The sequence below is a fragment of the Ochotona curzoniae genome, unplaced genomic scaffold (genome assembly GCF_017591425.1).
Source record: "Ochotona curzoniae isolate NIBS_2020 unplaced genomic scaffold, NIBS_Ocur_1.0 scaffold_1037, whole genome shotgun sequence".
Taxonomy (NCBI): Eukaryota; Metazoa; Chordata; class Mammalia; order Lagomorpha; family Ochotonidae; genus Ochotona; species Ochotona curzoniae.
The window spans coordinates 29157581-29178823 of NW_024467083.1; the positions used below are offsets into that span (position 1 = coordinate 29157581).

Here is a 21243-nt window from a genome sequence, read left to right on the forward strand (position 1 = left end):
AGATGGTAGATCTTCCTCTGTCTCTCCTCCTTTCTGTATATCTGCCTTTCCAATAAAAATAAATCTTAAAAAAAATGAATAAGAAACAAGAAACAACTCTTCTTTGTAGAAGAAATGAGACATGATCACCACTAACTGAAAGCCAGTGGCTGCAGGCCGCACTCACCTGTGGACGATTGCCATAAATGGACGAATGGAAGTATGATGAAAGCGCCAGCGCCGTGGCATGCATGTTAGCCTCTGACTGCAGTGCCAAGAGTCACAGCTACTCCATGTCCAGTTCAGTTCCTGCTAATGAAAGCTGTGAAGGACAGCCTAAGTCCTTGGACCCTGCAACCCCCGTGGGAGATCCAGAAAAAGTTTCTGGCTCCTGGCCTGGGCCTTGGATCAGCTCAGCCCTGGACGTTGAGGACATCTGGGGAGTCAATCAGCAGATGGAAGATCTTCCCGTCTCTCCTTCTCTCTGTAAATCTTTCAAAAAAAAATTTTTTTAAACTTTTAAAAAAAGTTAGGATGAAAGCAGGACATTTGCATCTCTGCACGTGATACATGTTCATGACAAGGAGAAACACAGCATCTTTCCAGTGGAGAAGCCCTGAAGACAGTACCTGAGCCCATGTGATGGAGGTTATTAGCACCAAATACAAGACAGATGAGCCTGGGGTCCCTCCTGACATTGGCAAGGACACACTGCTTCTCTGCCAACCCTGCCAAGGTGCACAGCCCCAGCCTAACAATAAGAAAACATTACATAAATCTGTATTGATCTAATGCCTCCCGGGGAGCTGGCGTCAGGAGAAGGAGCCTGGCAACAAACATAGGCACTCAGACACTCACAGCTTAACCGGGGTCTCAACTGCCAGATGAAATGCCCACTAGCTTTTCTGGATCAAGATGTCCCAGGTATCTTTCCAGGAAAAACTTTTTTTTTTCATGCAGAATTACAGAAAGGAGAAAGAGAGACAGAGAAGACTTCCATCGTCTGGTTTACACTCCAGAGAGCTACAAGGGTGGGGGCTAGGCCAGACTGAAGCCAGGAGCCAGGAGCTCCTTCTTGGTCTCTTATGCAGGTACAGGTCCCATGGACCTGGGCCAACCTTCGCAGCTTTCCCAGGCCACAAACAGGGAGCTGACTGGGAAGAGGAGTAGTCAGGACACAAGCAGTGCCCATATGGGACACTGGCATCTTTTCTCTGGCTGTGCCACTATGCTAGCCTCACCAACTCTATTTTTGAATGTAAATGTAAATGCTGTACTGGGGATTTTCTCAAAATACTGGCAAATTAAGGTAAACACAGATGCTTGTTACTCTCTTTAATTCCCCGACTTAGGTAAGGAAGGTGAACACACATGTTCATCCAAAAGAACATTAAATTTAGTAACACAATATAATCGCGAATTAATCAGGTAAGTGTGGAAGGGGTTCAAGTCAATCTAGATTAATATAGGTAATACAATCTATATTTGTTTTGCCAAAAAAAATTAAGCAATCTTGATTTTGATTTTTTAGTAATCTCAACCACAGCACGAAATGGAACACAGCATAAAAGGAAAAACAATGAGAAGTTATAAACAGAGCCATAGACTCTTGTTTAAGATTGGTGCAAAGTATAGCAGCTTACAACATGTCTACCTGCAGACACCGTCAGCTCTTCCTATGCCAACTGCAGCTCCAGCTGGTTTTCCCCACGCTCTGCCTTCTGGGACTGCTGGTGGGGTTCCCATAACCCCCTCCCTGTCACACTGGGGATCACTCCAATTATATCCACACCATAGCTGATCAGGACTGCTGGCTTGCCTTCTTTGGAGAACCAGTTTCCTTGTAAGGTAAAGCCGTGGGCCTGGTACAGTAGCCTAGTGGCTAAAGTCATCGTCTTGAACGCACCAGGAGCCCATATCAGTGCCGGTTCTAATCCTGGTAGCCCCACTTCCCATCCAGCTCCTTGCTTGTGGCCTGGGAAAGCAGTCGAAGATGGCCCAAAGCCTTGGGATCCTGTACCCGCATGGGAGACCTTGAGGAAGTTCCTGGCTCCTGGCTTCGGATCAGTGCAGCTCTGGCCATTGCAGTCACTTGGGGAGTAATTAATCAGATAAAACATTTTCCTCTGTCTCTCCTCCTCTGTGTATATATGACTTTGCAATAAAAAATAAATACATCTTAAAAAATAATTTTTTTTTTTAAAAGATAAAGCCACCTGTCTCACTGTGTGGGTCTCCAAAATACACCTTGCTGGCATTGGCTGGTTCCTTCTCTCAAGCTTACCTGTGTAGTACAGTCCCATAGGGAAATTCGTGATTTTTGTGGTATGCCCCACCTGGCTAACACACCCACTTCTCTCATCAGGGCCACTGCAAGTGGCTGGACTCTGCTGAGAGGCTGTAGGGCGAGGACCTACACGTCCACTCTCATGCCCGAGCTAAGAGGAAAATGCAGCGAAGCCAGTTTCTTATAGGTGGAAGTCTTGTCTACCAAGGTGGGCTTCAGAAACGTTTCGTCAGCGTGTGCCTGCAGCCCCTGGGATGCTGGCCAGAGTCCTGCCTGGGAAACTTGCAGGTTTGTTCTGTGTCCTTCGAGATGTCCGTTTCCTGCCCTGGGTTCTCTAGAACCTAAAAGTTGTTTCTTGGAAGTATAAGCTTCAGGGAGAAGCTTGTCATTGAAGGAAACATAATTAGAAACAAGTCAGATGCAAAAAATTATTTCGCCAATACTGGCCTCTTTTTAGATGGTACATGTAAACATATAAACATGAAAAAATACTGTAGACACTATGAAATGGTGGGTGCTGATACAAAACAGTGGCCAATGCTTGCTAGTCTTTACTAGAAGTTCAGGTTACTGAGTTAGAAATAATTATTGATACTTGTAATGAAACATTGTGTGCAAGGCAAGTAAGGTGATTGGTCAGCAAAATCGTGAGGGACACATTTTGTTTGGAAAGGGGTTGATTACACAAGTTTTTGGACATACCATCTGATCAGGGGCTGACTTGATGGGATGATATTATTTATTTGTTTATTTTAAAGATTTGTTTTTTTTTACTTCAAAGTCAGATATATAGAGAGGAAGAGAGACAGAGAGAAAGATCTTCGATCCTATGATTCACTCCCCAAGTGAGCACAACAGCTAGTGCTGTGCTGATCCGAAGCCAGGAGCCAGGAACCTCTTCCAGGTCTCCCATGCGGGTGCAGGGTCTCAAGGCTTTGAGCCATCCTCGACTGCTTTCCCAGGCCACAAGCAGCATGGTGGGTGGGAAGTGGAGCTGCCAGGATTAGAACCGGGGCCCATATGGGATCCTGGCGCTTTCAAGGCGAGGACTTTAGCTGCAAGGCCACGCCGCCGGGCCCGGGATGATATTATTTAAAAGCTTTTTTTTTTTTTCAATTAAAGTCCACTTCATAGTAAGAGTACACTGATGCAGAAGTACAATTTAGTCTGTTTTATCTTTTTGTTTCTTTTGGGGATCTTTTACATTAACATACCAATTTTCTCTGGGTCTGAGCAGGTGAAAGGGTTTCGTTGTTTTTATTTCAGCTGCTGGGTCTGGGGAACAAACATTTTATCAATGTTTAACAAACATTTATTCCTTGTGCTTTGTGCTGTCCTGTACTGTATCTTGGATTACCTGAGCAGAGTGGATCTCCCACGATTGAGAGCTAAGGCCAGTTCTTTAACCACCCTCTGCTTCAGTGAGTGACTCTTTTCTACAGTGGATCTGGTTTTGTTTCAATCGGGGACTTTTGACCAACTTCCCCAAATCCAATTCTATATGCCACACACCCCAAAAGGAAGATTCTAAGGCATTGTGATCTGCTTAATGCATTAAGTTGTTCGGGGATCGTTGTGAAATAAATGTGCAATCTTGCGCTGTGTTTGTATGGAAATGTTATTAATATGTTCCCAACAATTAAATAAAGTTCCTTAAAACATTTTTAAAAAAGATTGGTGCAAAGGAGAGGAAGTACAAGACATATAACTAATGCTGTTTCAGCAGCTTCCTCCACACATTATGCTGTCAGCATCAGTCCTGAAGAATCTGCTCAACAATCAATATATGCTAAGGGGTAAATTGTGTCTCCTCTCTTTCCCAATTTGTACTGAAATACTAAACCCCCAGTTATCTCTGAATGTTAATGAGACTACACTAGGACATGGGCTCATCAAAGAAGCATGTACATTAACCCAAGGCCTTAGTCTACCAGGACTGGTGTCCTTATAACAAGAGATTAGGACACAGAAACGCACAGGGAGGAAGTCAGTGAAGAGACCGGGAGAGAGGATGCCCACAGGAGGAGTCTCAGAAGAAAGCAACAGTTTGGCCTTGCAGCCACCATCCCAGCAAGAAAATACCATTCCATTGTGTAAGCCATCCAGCCTGCAGTACTGTCTTAGGGCAGCCCTGGCACAGAAACACAGGCCCTGACATAGAAAATATGCAACAAGCATTGACTGAAGGGATGAATGTTACATTCTATCCTGCATTTAAATCTGCGCAAAGCTGAGACCCATGGCTGCCCTGCCACCAGTAAAGCCAGTGAAAACAGAGACAGTGACACAAGGAGTACCGTGTGTCCTCCACCCAAAAATTAAGCATATGGAGCAGTTTCTGTTTTTTGGGAACCCCAGACTCCCACTCCAGCTGTGGAGCCCCCCAGCCCGAATCTGCATCAGTATAGGCTATCCGCCACCTAGACGATCCAAGTAGGCAGGGAAGCGTGATTTACCCCACGCAGCTTCTCCGGGTCCCGAGTGGCCGGAAGCATTACCCACCTTTCCTTCCCTTCATTCCCCGTGGTCGCTCCCCTCACCGCCGCCCCCCAAAAGGGCTAAAGACCCAGCGTGACCGCCGCCCCCGATCCAGCCTCAAGCAAAAAGTTCACCCTCAGCCTCTCCGCTAGCCGGCGGGAGGCACCCCGGCCTCCGAGCCCGGAGCCCGGCCGGCCGCCGGCTGCCCGACCCGCGTCCTCCCGCACCCTCAGGCCGGAGGACGAGGGACGACGGCCACGCCACCCACGGCACCCCGGGCACCTCAGCCAGCCTGCCCGCGACGCCGGACTCCGCCGCGGAACTACAACTCCCGGCAGGCTCGGGGCGGCCCGTGCTCCCGGAAGCCGAACCCGGCTGGGAGGAAGCAGCTGAGAGACCCAGCCAACAGGCCCAGGGGTTCACTTGGCCAGCCAAAGGGGGCGGGAAGGGCTGTGGGACACCTGTCAACTCGCCACCATGAACGTGGTGTTTGCCGTGAAGCAGTACATTTCCAAAATGATAGAGGACAGCGGGCCCGGGATGAAAGTGCTTCTCATGGATAAAGAGACGGTGAGTTTGCTTTCTTTTGGATTGCCCAACCTCCCTTCCTCTCCCTCCCTCCCTCTCTCTTCCTTCTTCCCTCTCTCCCTTCCCGTAGCGGGTCCCTGCGATCCAAGTGGAGATTTTGAAATGCACAGGGTGTTGGAGTGGAGCTGCGGAGTTGCATGTGCACCGGCTTGCCCCAGTGCATTTGCAGTCCGAATGGTTCTGTCCACTTCCCACACAGTGTCCTTGCGGGCAGGTGGCGCCCATGCGAGATAGCCAGCACTTGGAAGACTTGGGGATGGTCCAGTTCTTTCAGCTCAGTGTTGGGTTTTCCAAGTCAAGTTGTTGGGCTGCCCACAGACCCAACACAGAGATCTTGGAGATGATGGCAAAAGATGCTTTGAGAAACGTGCATTGTTCCTATTCAGCGTGCTTTATTCCGGTCTGGGGCTTCTTGCTTTGCACTTAAGAGTCAGTGTTAGATCAGATCTGAGCATTCCCCAGGCTGAGAGGCATCCGTTCCGAGTCCTCTGGACTGTAATTGTGGTTCGCTTTCTTCACAGACCGGGATCGTGAGCATGGTGTACACCCAGTCCGAGATTCTTCAGAAGGAGGTGTACCTCTTCGAACGCATCGATTCGCAGAATCGCGAGATCATGAAACACTTGAAGGCAATCTGTTTCCTGCGACCTACAAAGGTACTGCCTGCACCCACCTGCCACATGCCTGGACAAGCACAGAGCCCTCTGGTTGGAAGGCATTCAACAGAAATAGTAATAAACTTGTAAAACTGTCATTTGTGGCATCATGCCGATCCCGACCTGCCACAGTGGAAACCTGTGGCCTCTTCCTTCCCCTGTCTCAGTTTCCTCCTGGAGACTGATTCTTTCTTCCAGGGGTCTTTTAGGTTTACAGTTGCTCCCAGCGCCAGGACCTGCTCTAACAGCCGCATCACTTTACTCCTGGTTTAATGTTGCTGAATATTATTGACACTTCATCTTCTACACAGCTCTCTGTATTGAAAAGTTGCGGAGTATTCACATCTAAGCCTGGGACCCGATGGTGGCTCAATCTGGCTTCAAGCCCGGGGTCTGTGTAATAGTCCAGCGAAGGCCTCCTTTGGCTGCTCTGCTCCTGCCCGACAGACCCCGCCTTCCGGGTCCCACTCTGCTCCTCTGTTGCCCAGGAGGCTACTCTGTAACTCCCCTGGGGGTGTTCCCTCCTGGCGCCTCTCTGTTTTCTTACCTAAGGAAGGGCTCCCTACCTTCTCATCACCTTCTGCAACCAGCTTGAGTATCACCTCCTCTTAGCACCTTCTGGTAGTCTTGTCTGGTGTATTTTCTTGCTTCGTGTTCCCATTCTTCCAACTCCAAAGGCCTTTTATTACCATGTCAGTACATCCTATATTTTCCAAAACACAAGTCTCGTCGTGTCACCCTTGCTTGAAACCCTTGAGTGACTTCTCACTACTTTTATGATGAAGACAAACTCCCTCGTGACCTGCGAGGCCCTGTGTCTGTTTTGCTGACCCTGTGCCACAGCATCCCTGCCTCTGAGCACTGTTCTTCAGCCACACTCATGCTTTAGTCTGTGCTACTCCCATGTTATCATGCCACAGGGCCTTGGCACAAGCTCATCCCACAGCCTGGAATTTCTTGGGCTCCTGAAGCAAATCTCCTGGTCACCCCTCTTAGAAGCTGTTAGCAATATCATCTTTCCCTTATTGCTTGTCACAGGTGAAGATGTGTATGGTTGCGTATTAGTATTTGTCTTCTCTGCCGGCAGTAAGCTCTGGTTTTTCTCACTGTTGTATTCTCAGTGCCTGCTGCACAGTGGACTCTCAGCACGTACTGCAGACTGAGTCATGCTGGCTTTGAGTAGTTTCCACCTGCTTCGCATTTGCAGCTCTCAGTCATGACATTTTCACTGAAGTAGGATGTCAGAGATCACTCGCTTCATTATCTCCTAATCTTGTTTATCAGAGAACTTCGTTTGTGACCATAGATACCCACACTTCGTTAGGAATCTTCTACTTCACTTTGTCATTTTTACCTGGTGTATTATTTAAAGTAAGTTGCTTTAGGTTTAGAATCTTTATTATTCAAAACAAACTTTTTTTAAGATAGTAAGTTCATGGTGCATATTTTGTCTAAATGACATTTTTTTAAAAAATGTATTTATTTGAAAGCCAAAGAATCGGGGAGAAAGAGAGAGGTCTTCCATCTGCTGATTCATTCTCCCAGATGACCACAAGAATCAGTCCTGGGTCTGGCGGGAAACAGCCGAGAGGAATTTCCTGCCGCTCTCCCTGTTAGTGGCGGGACCCGAGTGCCTGGGCCATCGCCTGACACTTTCACGGGCGCATTAGCAGAGAACTGGATCAGAGGCAGAGCAGCCAGGACTCAAATCCATTCTCTGATATGGGATGCTACTGTTGCAAGTGGTGGCTTAACCCGCAGCACCAAGGCAGTCCCAAAGGCCAATTAAAATAATCTTCCCATTTAAAAACAAATATGCACTGTTTATTATTAATTCTGTAAAAAATGTGATTCAAAAATAAAATTCAAAAATAAAACATTTAGCTTGGAGTTCCAGTTATACTGAAATTTAGCTATATGTAATACTATCAAGAATAGATAAAACCTAGTCCTGTTCTGGCCCAACTTTTTTTTTTTTTTTTTTTTAGGATTTGTTTATTTTTATTGGAAAGTCAGATATACAGAGAGGAGGAGAGACAGAGAGGAAGATCTCCCGTCCGATGATTCACTCCCCAAGTGAGCGCAACGGCTGGTGCTCCGCCAGTCTGAAGCCAGGAGCCAGGAACTTCCTCTGACATAGGTGCAGGGTCCTAAGGCTTTGGGCCGTCCTTGACTGCTTTCCCAGGCCACAGGCAGGGAGCGGGATGGGAAGTGGAGCTGCCGGGATTAGAACCGGGGCCCATATAGGATCCCAGTGCGCGCAAGGTGAGGATTTAGCCACTAGGCCACCGCTCTGGACGCTGTGGCCCGGTGTTTACTGATGTGCCTGAGAAGGCAGTGGAAGAGTGCTTAGCCTCCTACCACCCCCATGTGAGACCCAGATGGAATTCCTGCCTCTTAACTTTGGCTCACAATGCTGGCGGCTGTGACCATTTGGAAAGTCAATCAGCTGATGCAAGACCTCTTTTTCTCTGTCTCAATCCCACCCTCATATCTCTGTCTGGCACTCCTTCTTTCAAATAAATATTTTAAAAATATATATATATAAAGCTCATATTACAGTCTTTTGAAACTGAATTCTTATGTTTAATCATGTACAAATGGGCTTCTTTTTTTCTACTAATTTTTTACTTTGCAATTGTAGAAAAAGTCTTCACTTATTATTTGTGAATATTCCACTGTTATTGCAGTTGTACAGTCTTAGGACATGGTAAGACAAAAACAGAACTGAAGGTTGATTTTATATAGGAATTGAAAGATTTTGTTGTTCTCTATAAGAATTTTGATCAGAGGGCCTGGCACAGTAACCTACTGGGTAAAGTCCTCGCTTTGCTTGCACTGGGATCCCATATGGGTGCTGGTATGTATCTCGGTTGCTCTGCTTCCCCTCCAGCTCCCTGCCTGTGGCCTGGGAAAGCAGTCGAGGATGGCCCAAAGCCTTGAGACCCTAAACCCACATGGGAAACCTGGAAGAAGCTCCTGGCTCCTGGCTTCAGATCAGCGCAGCATTAGCAATTGTAGCCACTAGGGGAGTAAACCAGTGGACAGAAGATCTTCCTTTCTGTCCCTCCTTCTTTCTGTAAATCTGATTTTCCAATAAAATAAATACATCTTAAAAACAGAATTTTGATCAGATAAATACAATTTAAATAGAAGTAACTTTAGGCACATTTGTAGCATTATTATCAATTTTTAAAAAATATTATTTTTATTGCAAAGTCAGATTTACAGAGAGGAAGAAAGACAGAGAAGAAGATCTTTTATCCAATGATCCACTCCCCAAGTGACCTCAATGGCTGGAACTGAGCCAATCTGAAGCCAGGAGCCAGGAGCTTCTTCTGGGTCTCCCACATGGGTGCAGAATCCCCAAGGCTTTGGACCGTCCTCGACTGCTTTTCAGGCCACAAGCATGGAGCTGGATGGGAAGCAAGGCTGCCAGGATTAGGACTGGTGTCCATAGGGATCCTGGTGCATTCAAGGCAAGGACTTTACCCACTATGCTCTCGTGCCAGGCCCGCATTTTTATCAATTTCATGTTATGTACCAATGTTTGTATTCTTTATATTTGTATCTTTTTTTAAAAAAATTTGTTTTTAAATTTTGATTTTTATCATACAATTCTATATAGTCTGGGATTTTTCTCCCCCTAATTTCCACCCCTAACTGATTTTTCCCATATTGTCACAACAGTACAATTTTTCGTAAGGAGTTACGATTCCATCAGTCCGCTATTTAAGTGTGCCCTGACATTGCTGGTACGGACAGTATCACAGTCCATCATCCCATTGTCTAGATATGTCCAACACTTTCATTGGGAGTTCATTTTTAGTTTGGAAGTAGGAATGCATATTGCATTGTGTCTTCACATCTGGATTTGGTAGTCTCCATTACTCCACCAATATACATTCCAATTTACATGATAGTTTCCTTATATTAGAGAGAATATACGGTATTTGTCTTTTTGGAATTGACTTATTTTACTGAGCATAATGGTCTCTAGTTCGGACCATCTAGTTACAAATGGTATAATTTCCTTCTTTTTGATGGCTGAATAATATTCCATGGAGTAGATGTACCACATTTAACCACTCATCTGGGTTATTTCTATGTCTTTGCTATTGTAGATTGTGTTGCTGTAAATATAGGATTACAAATCCCCTCTCATATGAAGTTTTAATTTCTTTTGGATATATTCCTAGGAGTGGGAGAGCTGGGTCATATGACAGGTTTATTTGCAATTCTCTAAGCACTCTCCATACTGATTTTCATATTGGTTGTGCTAGCCTGCACTCCCACCAACAGTGAAGGAGGGTACCTTTCTCCCCACATCCATGCCAGCAGGTGTTGTTAGTTGAGTTCTGAATGTAGGCCAGTCTGACTGGAATTAGGTGGTACCTCAGTGTAATTTTCATTTGTATCTCCCTGATGGCTAGGGAGCCTGAGCATATTTTCATATGTCTGTTAGCCATTTGAATCTGCCCTTTTGAACTATGCATTTCCTTTGCCCATCTTTTTCACAGATTATTTTTTTAAATATATATATATTTGTATCTTAATTTGGGAAACATAATGCAGGTAGCTAAAACTTAACCTATAGGGCCTCACACAATGTTTCAGTGGCTAAATCTTTGCCTTCCATGTACTAGAATCCCATATGGGTGCTGATTCTGTCCTGGCTGCTCCACTTCCCATCCAGCTCCCTGCTTGTGGCCTGGGAAAGCAGTAGAAGATGGCCCAAAGCCTTGGAATCCTGCACCCACATGGGAGATCCGGAGGAAGCTCCTGGCTCCTGGCTTCAAATGAGCTCAGCTCTTGCCATTGTGGCCAATTGGGAGTGGATCATCGTATGGAAGATTTTCTTTTCTGTGTCTTCTTCTCTCTGTAAATCTGCTTTTCAAATAAAAATAAATCAGTCTTTTAAAAAATACTATAATATTGTATTATGCAAAATTCATAGTTAATATATTTAATGTATCTCTTTATCTCCATTCCTCACCCCTAGCATATACATATGTAATCTAAATTCAGCATACACTAAATTCTTATTTTTTAAGATTTACTTATTTTTTATTTGAAAGGCAGAGTTTTAAATAAAAAAGAGAGAGAAGAATAAACAGAGAGGGATATTACATCTGCTGGAACATTCCCAAAATGGCCACAACAGCCAGAGCTGGGCTGGTTCTCAGATGGGAACCAGGAGCTTCTTCCGGGTCTCCCATGTAAGGTGCAGGACCCAAGGACTTAAGTCATCCTTTGTTGCTTCCTCAGGTGCATTAACAGGGAACTGAATTGGAAGTGGATCAGCCAGGAATCAAACTGGCAACCATATGGGATGCTGGTGCCACAGTAGTCTTAATAAATAAATGAGTGACAGTTACTACTTTTTATTAAGCTTCATCTCACAGCTCTTAGTCACATCCTGTTTGTTCTCTGTCCTCTAGGAGAATGTGGATTATCTAATCCAGGAGCTCCGAAGACCCAAATACAGTATATATTTTATTTGTAAGTATATTCATTTACTTTTCCAGTCACATAACTGTGTCCAAGCTAGTCTGTTCTGCTGAACAGGTCATATCATTGATAATTTCACTGAGTTAATTACTGTCAACATCTTGTTTGTTTAACAACATTTATCTTCATTTGATTTAAGAGGTGGAGGGACAGAGACAAAGCTCTAATTTACCCCGTAAGTTCCCATTGCAACCGAAGCTGAGTGAGACTAAAATCAGGAGCCCTGAACTCACACCGCGTCTCCCACATGCGTGACACCTGCTGCCTCCCAGAGGTGCACTAGTAGCGAGCTGGGTGGCAAGTGGAGGAGGGAGACACAGCCCAGACAGTCTGATGTGGGAGCGGATGCCCCAAGCAGCGTCTTCTACCCCAAGCCTGGCTCATTTTAACCTCTGCAACCAGCATTCCATCTCAGAGAGCTCAATATGGTTTCTGTTCATTCAGAGGTAGATTGTGGCATCTTCAAGATGCCTTGTCAGTGCACAGTTGCTTAAGTAGGGAGATTTCACATACCACCTTCACCTTAAAACAAAAGTGCATGCTTATTCCTATTTTACCCTTATAAATAGAAGCACACAAGCTGGTTTATTTGTTTTGAGGGAGGGTACACTTGAGCTAGCTGTTAAAGTTATAATTTATATAGTAAATGAAAACATTCTGCTTTTGTGCACAGCTTTTGGCAGGCAGAGGCCGTGGTATGGGCAGTCTTGAGACAAAATACATTTGTGGTTGCTACTCCATGTATAGTCTTTCCCTCCCTCCCTTCCTTCCTTCCTTCCTTCCTTCCTTCCTTCCTTCCTTCCTTCTTTCCTTCCTTCCTTCTTTCCTTCCTTTCTTCCTTTCATTTAACATGTGCTGTGTGGAAGTTACATCTGTTCTCCTCTAGATGTCATTACTGATCTTTATAGGGTTTTTGTAGTCGTTTGGTAAATCTCTAAAACCAAGGGTGAAATTTAGTGAAAGTAGGGCATTTGAGAAGCTTTGAAGCTTACTTAAAGACTTTATGGTTTTAGGATTTTAAATATAGTCTAAGATATGCATACTTTCTCCTTTGGCATTACCTGATAATAATATAAACATCTAACATTTCCAATAAGACTTTTTTGTTTTATGAATAGCTCTTGTGCATATTTTATTTAATTTAGCCACTGCAGACACCCCAAAATGATAAAAACATGATCAGCTTTGTTAGTCTGTAATCTGAGTTTTTATTTGCTTTTATTTTATTGATTGAGGGTTTTTTCACGATTTTTTAAATTCGACTTTTTGTTTTGAAATAATTATAGTATATCAAGTAACTGCAATAAAATAAAATAGTACTGCAGAGATTCTTTACATTTTTTACTCAGCTTTTCTCAATGTAGCATCTTACAATGACAGTGTATTATATTAACTGGGATATTAACCCTGATACAGTCAGATACAGAATATTTGTATCTATAAAGAATCCCAGATATTGACCTTTAATTAGCCTCCTCTCCTTCCAGTCCTCTCATTAACCTTGTCAGTGACCTATCCCTTCTTCAATCTGTAATCCTGTCATTTCAAGAATGCTCTGTGCATGGAGTCCCGTAGTATGTAATCTTTTGGGTTTGATTTAATATACGCCAGATCATTCTCCGGAGATTCTTTCAGCTTGTTTGTATCTTTTCTTTTTTAAAATTGGTGATGGAGTTTTCCATTTAATGGATGTACTGGCTTATTGAACATTTCACTGCTGCAGGCTGTCTGGGTTGTTTTTAGTTTTAACCTTAGATAAAACTGCTGTAAGCATCTCGGTATGAGTTTTTGTGTGAGTGTTGGTTTTCATTTTTCTGGGATAAGTAATGCCCAAGAGTATGATTGCTGAGTCATGTGTAGTCACATGTACTGCCCAGTATTTTCCAGAGTGACTAAGCCATTTTACATTTCCATGTACAGTCTACGGGGTGATCCAGTTTGTTTGCCTCCTCATAAACACTTGATGTTGTATCTTATTTTACAGGTGTACAGGCATTCCAGTAGCTTTTAGTTTTGTCACAAGCTAGGTCCTCAGGAAAGCACGAAAACTTTTGTACTCATAAAATAGACTCTTGTTGAGTGTCTTGGCTAAAAGTTGAATGAGTCATGAGGTGAACGACCTCTTCTAAAGAGTGCTTTCTGATGCAGCAGATGAGGCGTATAACGGATAATACATTTAGTATTTACTCTCTCGTTCCAAAGATTGACTTGGGCTCAAAATCTATGAAGCAGATAATAAATTATATTAAATTAGTATGTCTATGAAAGAAAGACTGTTGAAGTTTCCTGGTTGGCCCAATCAATTTCAGAATTTTATTCAACTGGTTAAATAAAATGAATTTTTTTGTGTGTGTCTACTAAATCTTATGTAACAGATGCCTCCCTTTATAAAAAACATTTTGCTATGGAAATCTATAATACATACAAATGTGGAATAATATAATTAACCCCAGTGTATCACTCATTCAGTTTCAATGGTTACTGAGCCATGCCCCAGTATTATTTTAGCTGTATTGCTATAGCTACCCCCAATAATATTATTTTGAAACAAATCTAAGGTGTGTAATTTCATTATAAGTGTATCAGTATGCATGACTAAGAGATAAGGACTTATTTTTCAAAACTACTATAAAGTTATTGCATCTAAATAGCAGTGAAAAGTAATTTCTTACGCTTTCAAGTATTCATTCAGTGGAAACTTTCAAATTATTTCATTTTTTTCATTATTTATGTGAGTCAGGATCAAAGTAAGACTGCATGTTCCTGCTGGTGAATATGTTAAGCTTAAGTTTCTATAATCTTTCATAGTTCCCTCCCAGTTCACTTTTGTACAATTTATTCATTGAAGAAATGGTTAAATTCTCCACAACCTGCAACTCATGATTTCATTCCAAAGGGAATAGTTTAATCTGTTCCTTGTGGTTTAAAATGTTTGTGTTCTCTAGTTCCTGTGAATTCAATTTATAGGTGGATGCAGAACCTTAATTTCATTAAGGTTTGATTTATTTTTGGCCAGGTATGTTACTAGGGGTATTATGTGCGTTCTTCTCGTGATGTTAGCAGCTGTTAAGACGCAAAGCCTAGGTCCATCCGGTCCTTCAGCAAGGGATGGAAACAATATCTTAATTCTTCTGCTAACATTCCTTGTTTGTTTTTAGCTAGCACATTTCTACAAAGAAAAATTCTTCTTATCTCCTAGCTACCTGATGTACAGTTCATACATGAAAGAATAAAGGTTTCTTTCTTTCCCTGTATTTGCTAGCGTCAGTATAATCACTTGCTTCTCCTGCATTCTCCAGTGCCTTCAGTGTTTTTGTAGTATTAAGAAAACCTGTGGGGTTTAGATATACTTGTGCTTCTCATTCCAGTGGGAAGGAGTTTACATGCACCACTGTGTGTACTAACCTCACGTACTCTTGGGCTTGGACTGTCGGCCCAGTTCTGCCCAGTCGTAGCAGAGATGATCTCCTTTGAGGGTGCCACTCGTGTCTGTTTCAGATTTCAGTAATGTGATCAGCAAGAGCGACGTGAAGTCATTGGCTGAAGCTGATGAACAGGAGGTTGTGGCTGAGGTTCAGGTAAATATATTGCCCTTTTAAATAAAAGATTTAAATTTGAAAAGTCAAGAAGTGGGGCCAGCATTGTGGCATAGTGGATGGAGCCATCACCTATGATACTAGCATCCAAATGGGCTGGATTGAATTGAGACTTGGCTCCCATTTTTTCTCTTTCTTTCTTTCTTTCTTTCTTTCTTTCTTTCTTTCTTTCTTTCTTTCTTTCTTTCTTTCTTTCTCTCTCTCTCTCTCTCTCTCTCTCTTTCTTTTTAATTTTTTTTAAGATTATGTGATTTATTTATTTTTATTCGAAAGTCAGATTTACAGAGTGAGAAGGAGAGACAGAGAGAAAGATCTTGTCTGTTGGTTCACTCCCCTAGTGGCCACATGGCAAGAGCTGAGCTTATCCTAAACCAGGAGCCAGGAGCTTCTTCTTGGTCTCCTGCACGGGTGCAGCGTCCCAAGGCTTTGGGCCATCCTGCTTTCCCAGGCCACAAGCAGGGAGCTGAATGGGAAGTGGAGCCCATATGGGATTCTAGCACATGCAAGATGAGGACTTTAGTCACTAGGTTACCATACTGGACCCCAGCTCCTCCGTTTCTAATCTAGCTCCTGCTAAAAGCCTGGGAAAAGCAATGGAAGGTGGCCCTAAGTGTCTGGACCCCTGTCATCTGCATGGGAGGCCTGGAAGTTTCTTCTGACCATTGTCTTTGCCTAGATTAACCCTGGCCATTGGAGCCATCTAGGGGAGTGAACAGCAGTTGGAAGATCTCCATCTCTCTCTAGAATTCCTGCTTTCAAATAAACAAACATTAAAAAAAAAAAAAAACATACCAAGCAAGAAGGTGCTTGTCTAAAAAGAAACACTGTTATTCAGACAAAATGAATGTGCATTGCACAAAACGTATTTAGTACAATTGGGAGAAATTCCAGTTGGATAGGGCCAAAATTAAAGGAATGAGTGAAAACAAGGAGGGTGAGCTAATACAATGACCTACTCTAAGTCAACATCTCCCTCGTGCCTCATGAACTACACTGAACTGCAGAATTCTTTTTTATCTGAGTGTAACAGTGTATGTCAGAGGGTGGGTTTCACAGATCTCAGGACAGAATCGAATACTGTTCTTAGTTTTATGAGCTGTGTTCAACAGCAGAAATGTGAATATGCTTGGGAGAGAATGAGGTCTCTTAAAGTTCTGTTTGTGGTTCTTATACTTTGAAGGTAACACCTGAACATTGGTTCATGAGGTTAAAATTTGGAAACTAGGGCCTGGCACAATAGCATAATGGTTAAAGTCCTAGACTTGAACACGACAGGATCCCATATGGGTGCCAGTTCTAATCCTGGCAGCTCCACTTCCCATCCAGCTCCCTGCTTGTGCCCTGGGAAAGCAGTCAAGGATGGCCCAAAGCATTGGGCCCCTGCACCCATGTGGGAGACCCAGAAAAAAAGAAGTTCCTGGCTCCTGGCTTTGGATTGGCTTAGCTCTGGCCTATTGCAGCCTCTTGGGGAATGAGTCAGTGGACGGAAGATCTTCCTAAATAAAATAAACATTTTTTTTTAAAAAAAAATTGGAAACTAAACATTCTGCATGCTGTGCGATCAATTATATTAGAACATTATTTGTTACCTTAAACGCCTTAGTGTTTTTTTTTATATGTTTATCACAAATGTTTGAATAACTTTTATCTCCCAAGTGAGGAACAGTGTCTTTTGAGAAAGCAAATAAACTAGTTTATAATTTTTCAGTATGATGTATCAAGTGATAAAAGAATAAAAAGAATGACCTATTTAAAATCAGATTGTCCTTCATGAAATACATTGTACAACAAAGTTACTTTTACATGAATATAACATTGTACATCTTTTTAAAATTTATTTATTTTTTATTAAAAAGGCAGATTTACAGAGAGAAGGAAAGACATAAAGATGTTTCATCTGCTGGTTACTCCCCAAGTAGCTGCAGTTGCCAGAGCTGAGCTGATCTGAAGCTAGGAACCAGGAGCTTCTTCTGGGTCTCCCATGTGGGTGCAGCATCCCAAGACTTTGGGCCATCCTCTTCTGCTTTCCCAGACCTCAAGCAGGAAACTGGATAGGAAGTGGAGCAGCTGGGACACAAACCAGCACCCATATGGGATCCCAGTATGTGCAAGGCAAGGATTTAGTCACGAGGCTTTTGTGCCAGGCCCGACATTATATCTTACGGCAGTGTTTTATTAGTGCTAATCGATAAATATGCTGCATCAAGTCCTCTAGAAATGCTGTGTGTTTACAACTTCTGTCTTTTAAAATATTATTCTTGTTGGTATTTTGTTATTTTAATTATGCCACACTGATTACTGTTATTTTTTTTTTTTTAAAGAGTCGTTTGTTTATTTCAAGGGCAAAGTTAGAGAGAGGAAGAGACAGGAAAATAGAGAGATCTTCCATCCACAGGTTCACTCCTCACTCCCCAAATGGCTGTACTGGCTAGAGCTGGGCCAACCTAAAGCTTGGAGCCTGGAATCCCATCTGGTCTCCCATGTGGGTGCAGGAGCCCAAGCACTTGGGCCATCCTCTGCTGCTTTCCCAGGCCGTAAGTAGGGAGCTGGATTGGAAGTGGAACAGAGGGTACAGTAACCTACCCTCGTATCGGATACCGGCATGGCAGGCAGTAGTTTAACCTGCTAGATCCAAAAGCCTACCCCTGCTAATTATTAATTGAACAATTTTTTTGTACATTCTATATTTGTATTTCATCATATTTGATTTTATCATGCAATGTTATATCAGACTATGAAAGTATTGCTGCTTAATACAGTTAATGTCATGGAATAACTTTGTGCTTTATTTGCAGGAATTTTATGGTGATTATATTGCTGTGAACCCACATTTGTTTTCCCTCAATATTTTGGGCTGCTGCCAGGTATGGAAGGAAAGAATGAATGAAATTAGCTAATTTATCAGGTAGGAGTTAATTGTGCAAGCGGTTGAACTTACCAGAAAAAAGCTCAAATATTTTCTCTAAATATTTATTTTTAACAAAAAGGGACGTAATTGGGACCTAGGACAGCTCTCCAGAACCACTCAAGGACTGACAGCTCTCCTTTTGTCTCTGAAGAAGTGCCCCATGATTCGTTATCAGCTTTCGTCAGAGGCTGCAAAGAGACTAGCGGAATGCGTTAAGGTATGCCCTGTGCCTGGCTCCCTGACCTCTGCCACGCATGTCCTTGTCATCCTTGAGAAGTGACAGGAACGTTTATTTCATCTACAGCCAAGGAGATAATAATATGTTGGGTTTCCTGGCAAAGAGGTCATTATATTAAAACAAAAAGTCATATGTTAGAGCTAAGATTCTTAATTTTAGCACAAGAATATTCACAAGCTGTTTAACTGTGTGTGTGTGTGTTTGGTTCCACTTAAACCACCTATAAAATAGGGTTTCACCTCCTAAATGGTGTGGCACTAAACTTTGTGAAGCTTCTAAATCCTGTTGTGAAAGGCCCATCTGGGTACAAAGAACTGTTGTGAAGTGTGGTTTTTATTTAGTGATCTCCTATTTATATCATCGCTCTGTGCAGCTAACTGGTTGACCAAACCGTTTTTCTTTCTTACCCACAGCAAGTGATAACTAAAGAATATGAACTGTTTGAATTCCGGCGGACAGAGGTTCCTCCATTGCTACTTATTCTAGATCGCTGTGATGATGCCATCACCCCATTGCTAAATCAGGTGCAGAATCCTTTGTTAGATGAATAGAAGGATGGTCCTCAAAATAGAAATAGGAAAGCAAACAGCGTTCTCTGTTTGTTTCCTCCTTATTTTCAGCGCTTCTTGTTCTGGTCTTGTATTTCACCAGTTCTTTGGTATCACTGTTCTTCCAGCCATAATCATTGCTAACTCTTTCTTCTGCCTCATCCCTCCTGCCCCTTTCTGCTACTGTCCCTACTCTTAACCAAGACCCTCTCTAAATTCTGTTGGTCCTGATTTCCAGTGTTTTCTCCATTCTTCTTGGTTTTTTTTTTTTCCTTTTTAAAGATTTATTTGTTCTTATTTGAATGATTCGCTCCCCAAATGGCCACACTGGCCACGGGTGAAAGCTGAAGCCAGGAGTTTCTTTCCGATCACCCATGTGGGTGAAGGGGAGCAAGGACTTGGGCCATCCTCTGCTGCTTTACCAGGCACATTTGCAGGGAGCTGGATGGGAAGTAGAGCAGCTGGAGCTTGAACCAGTACCTTTACGGGATGTCAGTGCTGTGGGTAGAGGCTTAGTCTACTGTGACACGGCACCAACCCTCCTCTGGTCTTTTCCATTTATATTGCAGTTTCCTTGAGCAGATTCTAAACTCTTGTAGGAATACTGAGATAGTCATCCGCTACTTTTGATTTATTCTTATTCTAATATATCCACAGATACAATCTCATTAATTCCCTTTTCCTAAAGCACAGCTCCAGTCCTCATGCTCCTGACTTAAAAATTTTGATTGGTTCTCATTTTCTCACCATGTTAAAACATCTTGAATTCAGCATTGTAGTGCCTTTATAGTGTAGGACAACCCTCACATAAAAACCTATGGCTTGTTGCTATCTAGATTTGGTATGCGACACCCTTACTGCGTCTGTGTGCCTGCTGCCTAAACTCTGAAATGTTTGGAATACCGTTTCTTCTCTTCACCCATCAAAATATTTCTCTTTTTAAAACCAAGCAAGTGGCTGGTGCCATGGCAGAGTAGGTTAAGTCTCCATCTGTGGTGCCAGTATTTCATATGGGCACCAGTTCATATTCCAGCTGCTCCACTTCTGATTCAGCTCCCTGCTAGTGGCAAAGTGGTAGAGAATGGCCCACGTCTTGGACCCCTACACTCATGTGGGAGAAGTAGAACAAACTCTTAGCTCCCAACTTTGGATTGGTTCAACCCTGGCTATTGTAGCCATCTCAGGAGTAAAGCAGTGGATGAAAGATTTTTCTGTCACTCCCTCTCTCTCTGACTTTAAAATAAAAGTAAATAGTAAGTCTTAAAAAACAAAAGAAAGAAAGAAAAAAAAAACTGGCTTCATAGGAAAAGAGATCTCTTGATCCCAAATGTGTTCTTTGCACCCAACAAGATAGCAAGAGAAAGATTTGTATAATAATAAAATACCTTCTTAAAGATTGTGTTCTTTATATAAAATGCATATTTTCTCCCCCAAATTACTGTGGAACTTTGTGTCTCTCTCTGGTTTCATGCTATGCCTGTCATATTGTACTCACACATTGGTTACTTTCACTCTCCCCTAGTTGCCCATTCAAGACAGTGCTTCATGGTTGTGTGTTTTGCAAGTGTAAGCACGCTGCCTTGCTCCTATTAGGCTCTCTGTCAATAGTGGCTGAATTCATAGGAAGAGGCTCAGGCTTGTGTTTCATTAGTACCAATGTTACTGCCTAGGGAAATCTTGGGCTGTGAAATGAAACTTCAATATAAGACAGCCCTGAATTCCTGAAATTCAAAGTAATATATTTTCACTATTAGAAACTTTTTGATAATATAAGGGCAAAAAAAAAAAAAAAACCCCAAAAAACAAAAAAAAAAACAAAAAAAACCCAACAGTTGCCTGTACATTCCATCTCCCAGAGAAAAGCAAGCTATTCTTTCAACATGCCTTCCTGTTACATGCCACATAGAGATTAGAGGTTAAAAAATACACTTTCTGCCCTCAGAGATCTCGTGGTTCAATGACGAGAGAAATAAACAAGTAATTTTGATTATATAATAAGAATTATGGTGGAAGTATGCACAGGCTGCTGTCCGTAGAAGCACTCAGCATTTTGTTGCATTTAAGTACCCTGAAGAACCTGCTTTTGTGGATATTCCTCTGGCAAGTCTTCTAGGACAGAAAGTAATCCCTTAAATTATTTCTTTATAAGTTTAGTTTGCTGAAGATAAAATATATGAATCTAAGTACTTTTAGCATTTAGAATCTAGGTTTAAAAGAATTTTCTGGAAAATACTGTAATTTTATATAAGAAACCTATGACTAAGAATAAGTCATTGTCCAGAAATGGTGAGGAGGCAAAATTGGGGGATTTCTCCTTGCCGTTTTCTAACACAGGAAGTCAGTCCCTCCTCACAATTTATATTAAATCAAAAATGAATTCAGAGGCAAGTTTCTGAATATGTCAGTATTTTGATCAACTCACAAAGTTTTTTTTTTTTTTTATAATATTAGTGT

General features: G+C 42.5%; 1 protein-coding gene across 1 annotated transcript in view; it reads left to right on the plus strand.

Annotated features, from left to right (window-relative positions):
* The first annotated feature begins 4961 nt into the window (after positions 1 to 4961).
* Positions 4962 to 21243, plus strand: part of VPS45 (vacuolar protein sorting 45 homolog) — an 80650-nt gene continuing 64368 nt past the window's right edge. Inside the window, exons 1-7 of the mRNA XM_040998306.1 lie at positions 4962 to 5314; positions 5854 to 5988; positions 11430 to 11490; positions 14998 to 15077; positions 17891 to 17959; positions 18083 to 18220; positions 18655 to 18765. Coding sequence (XP_040854240.1) covers positions 5222 to 5314; positions 5854 to 5988; positions 11430 to 11490; positions 14998 to 15077; positions 17891 to 17959; positions 18083 to 18220; positions 18655 to 18765 — 687 coding nt within the window. The 5' untranslated portion in view covers positions 4962 to 5221. The remainder of the gene's footprint in view (positions 5315 to 5853; positions 5989 to 11429; positions 11491 to 14997; positions 15078 to 17890; positions 17960 to 18082; positions 18221 to 18654; positions 18766 to 21243) is intronic.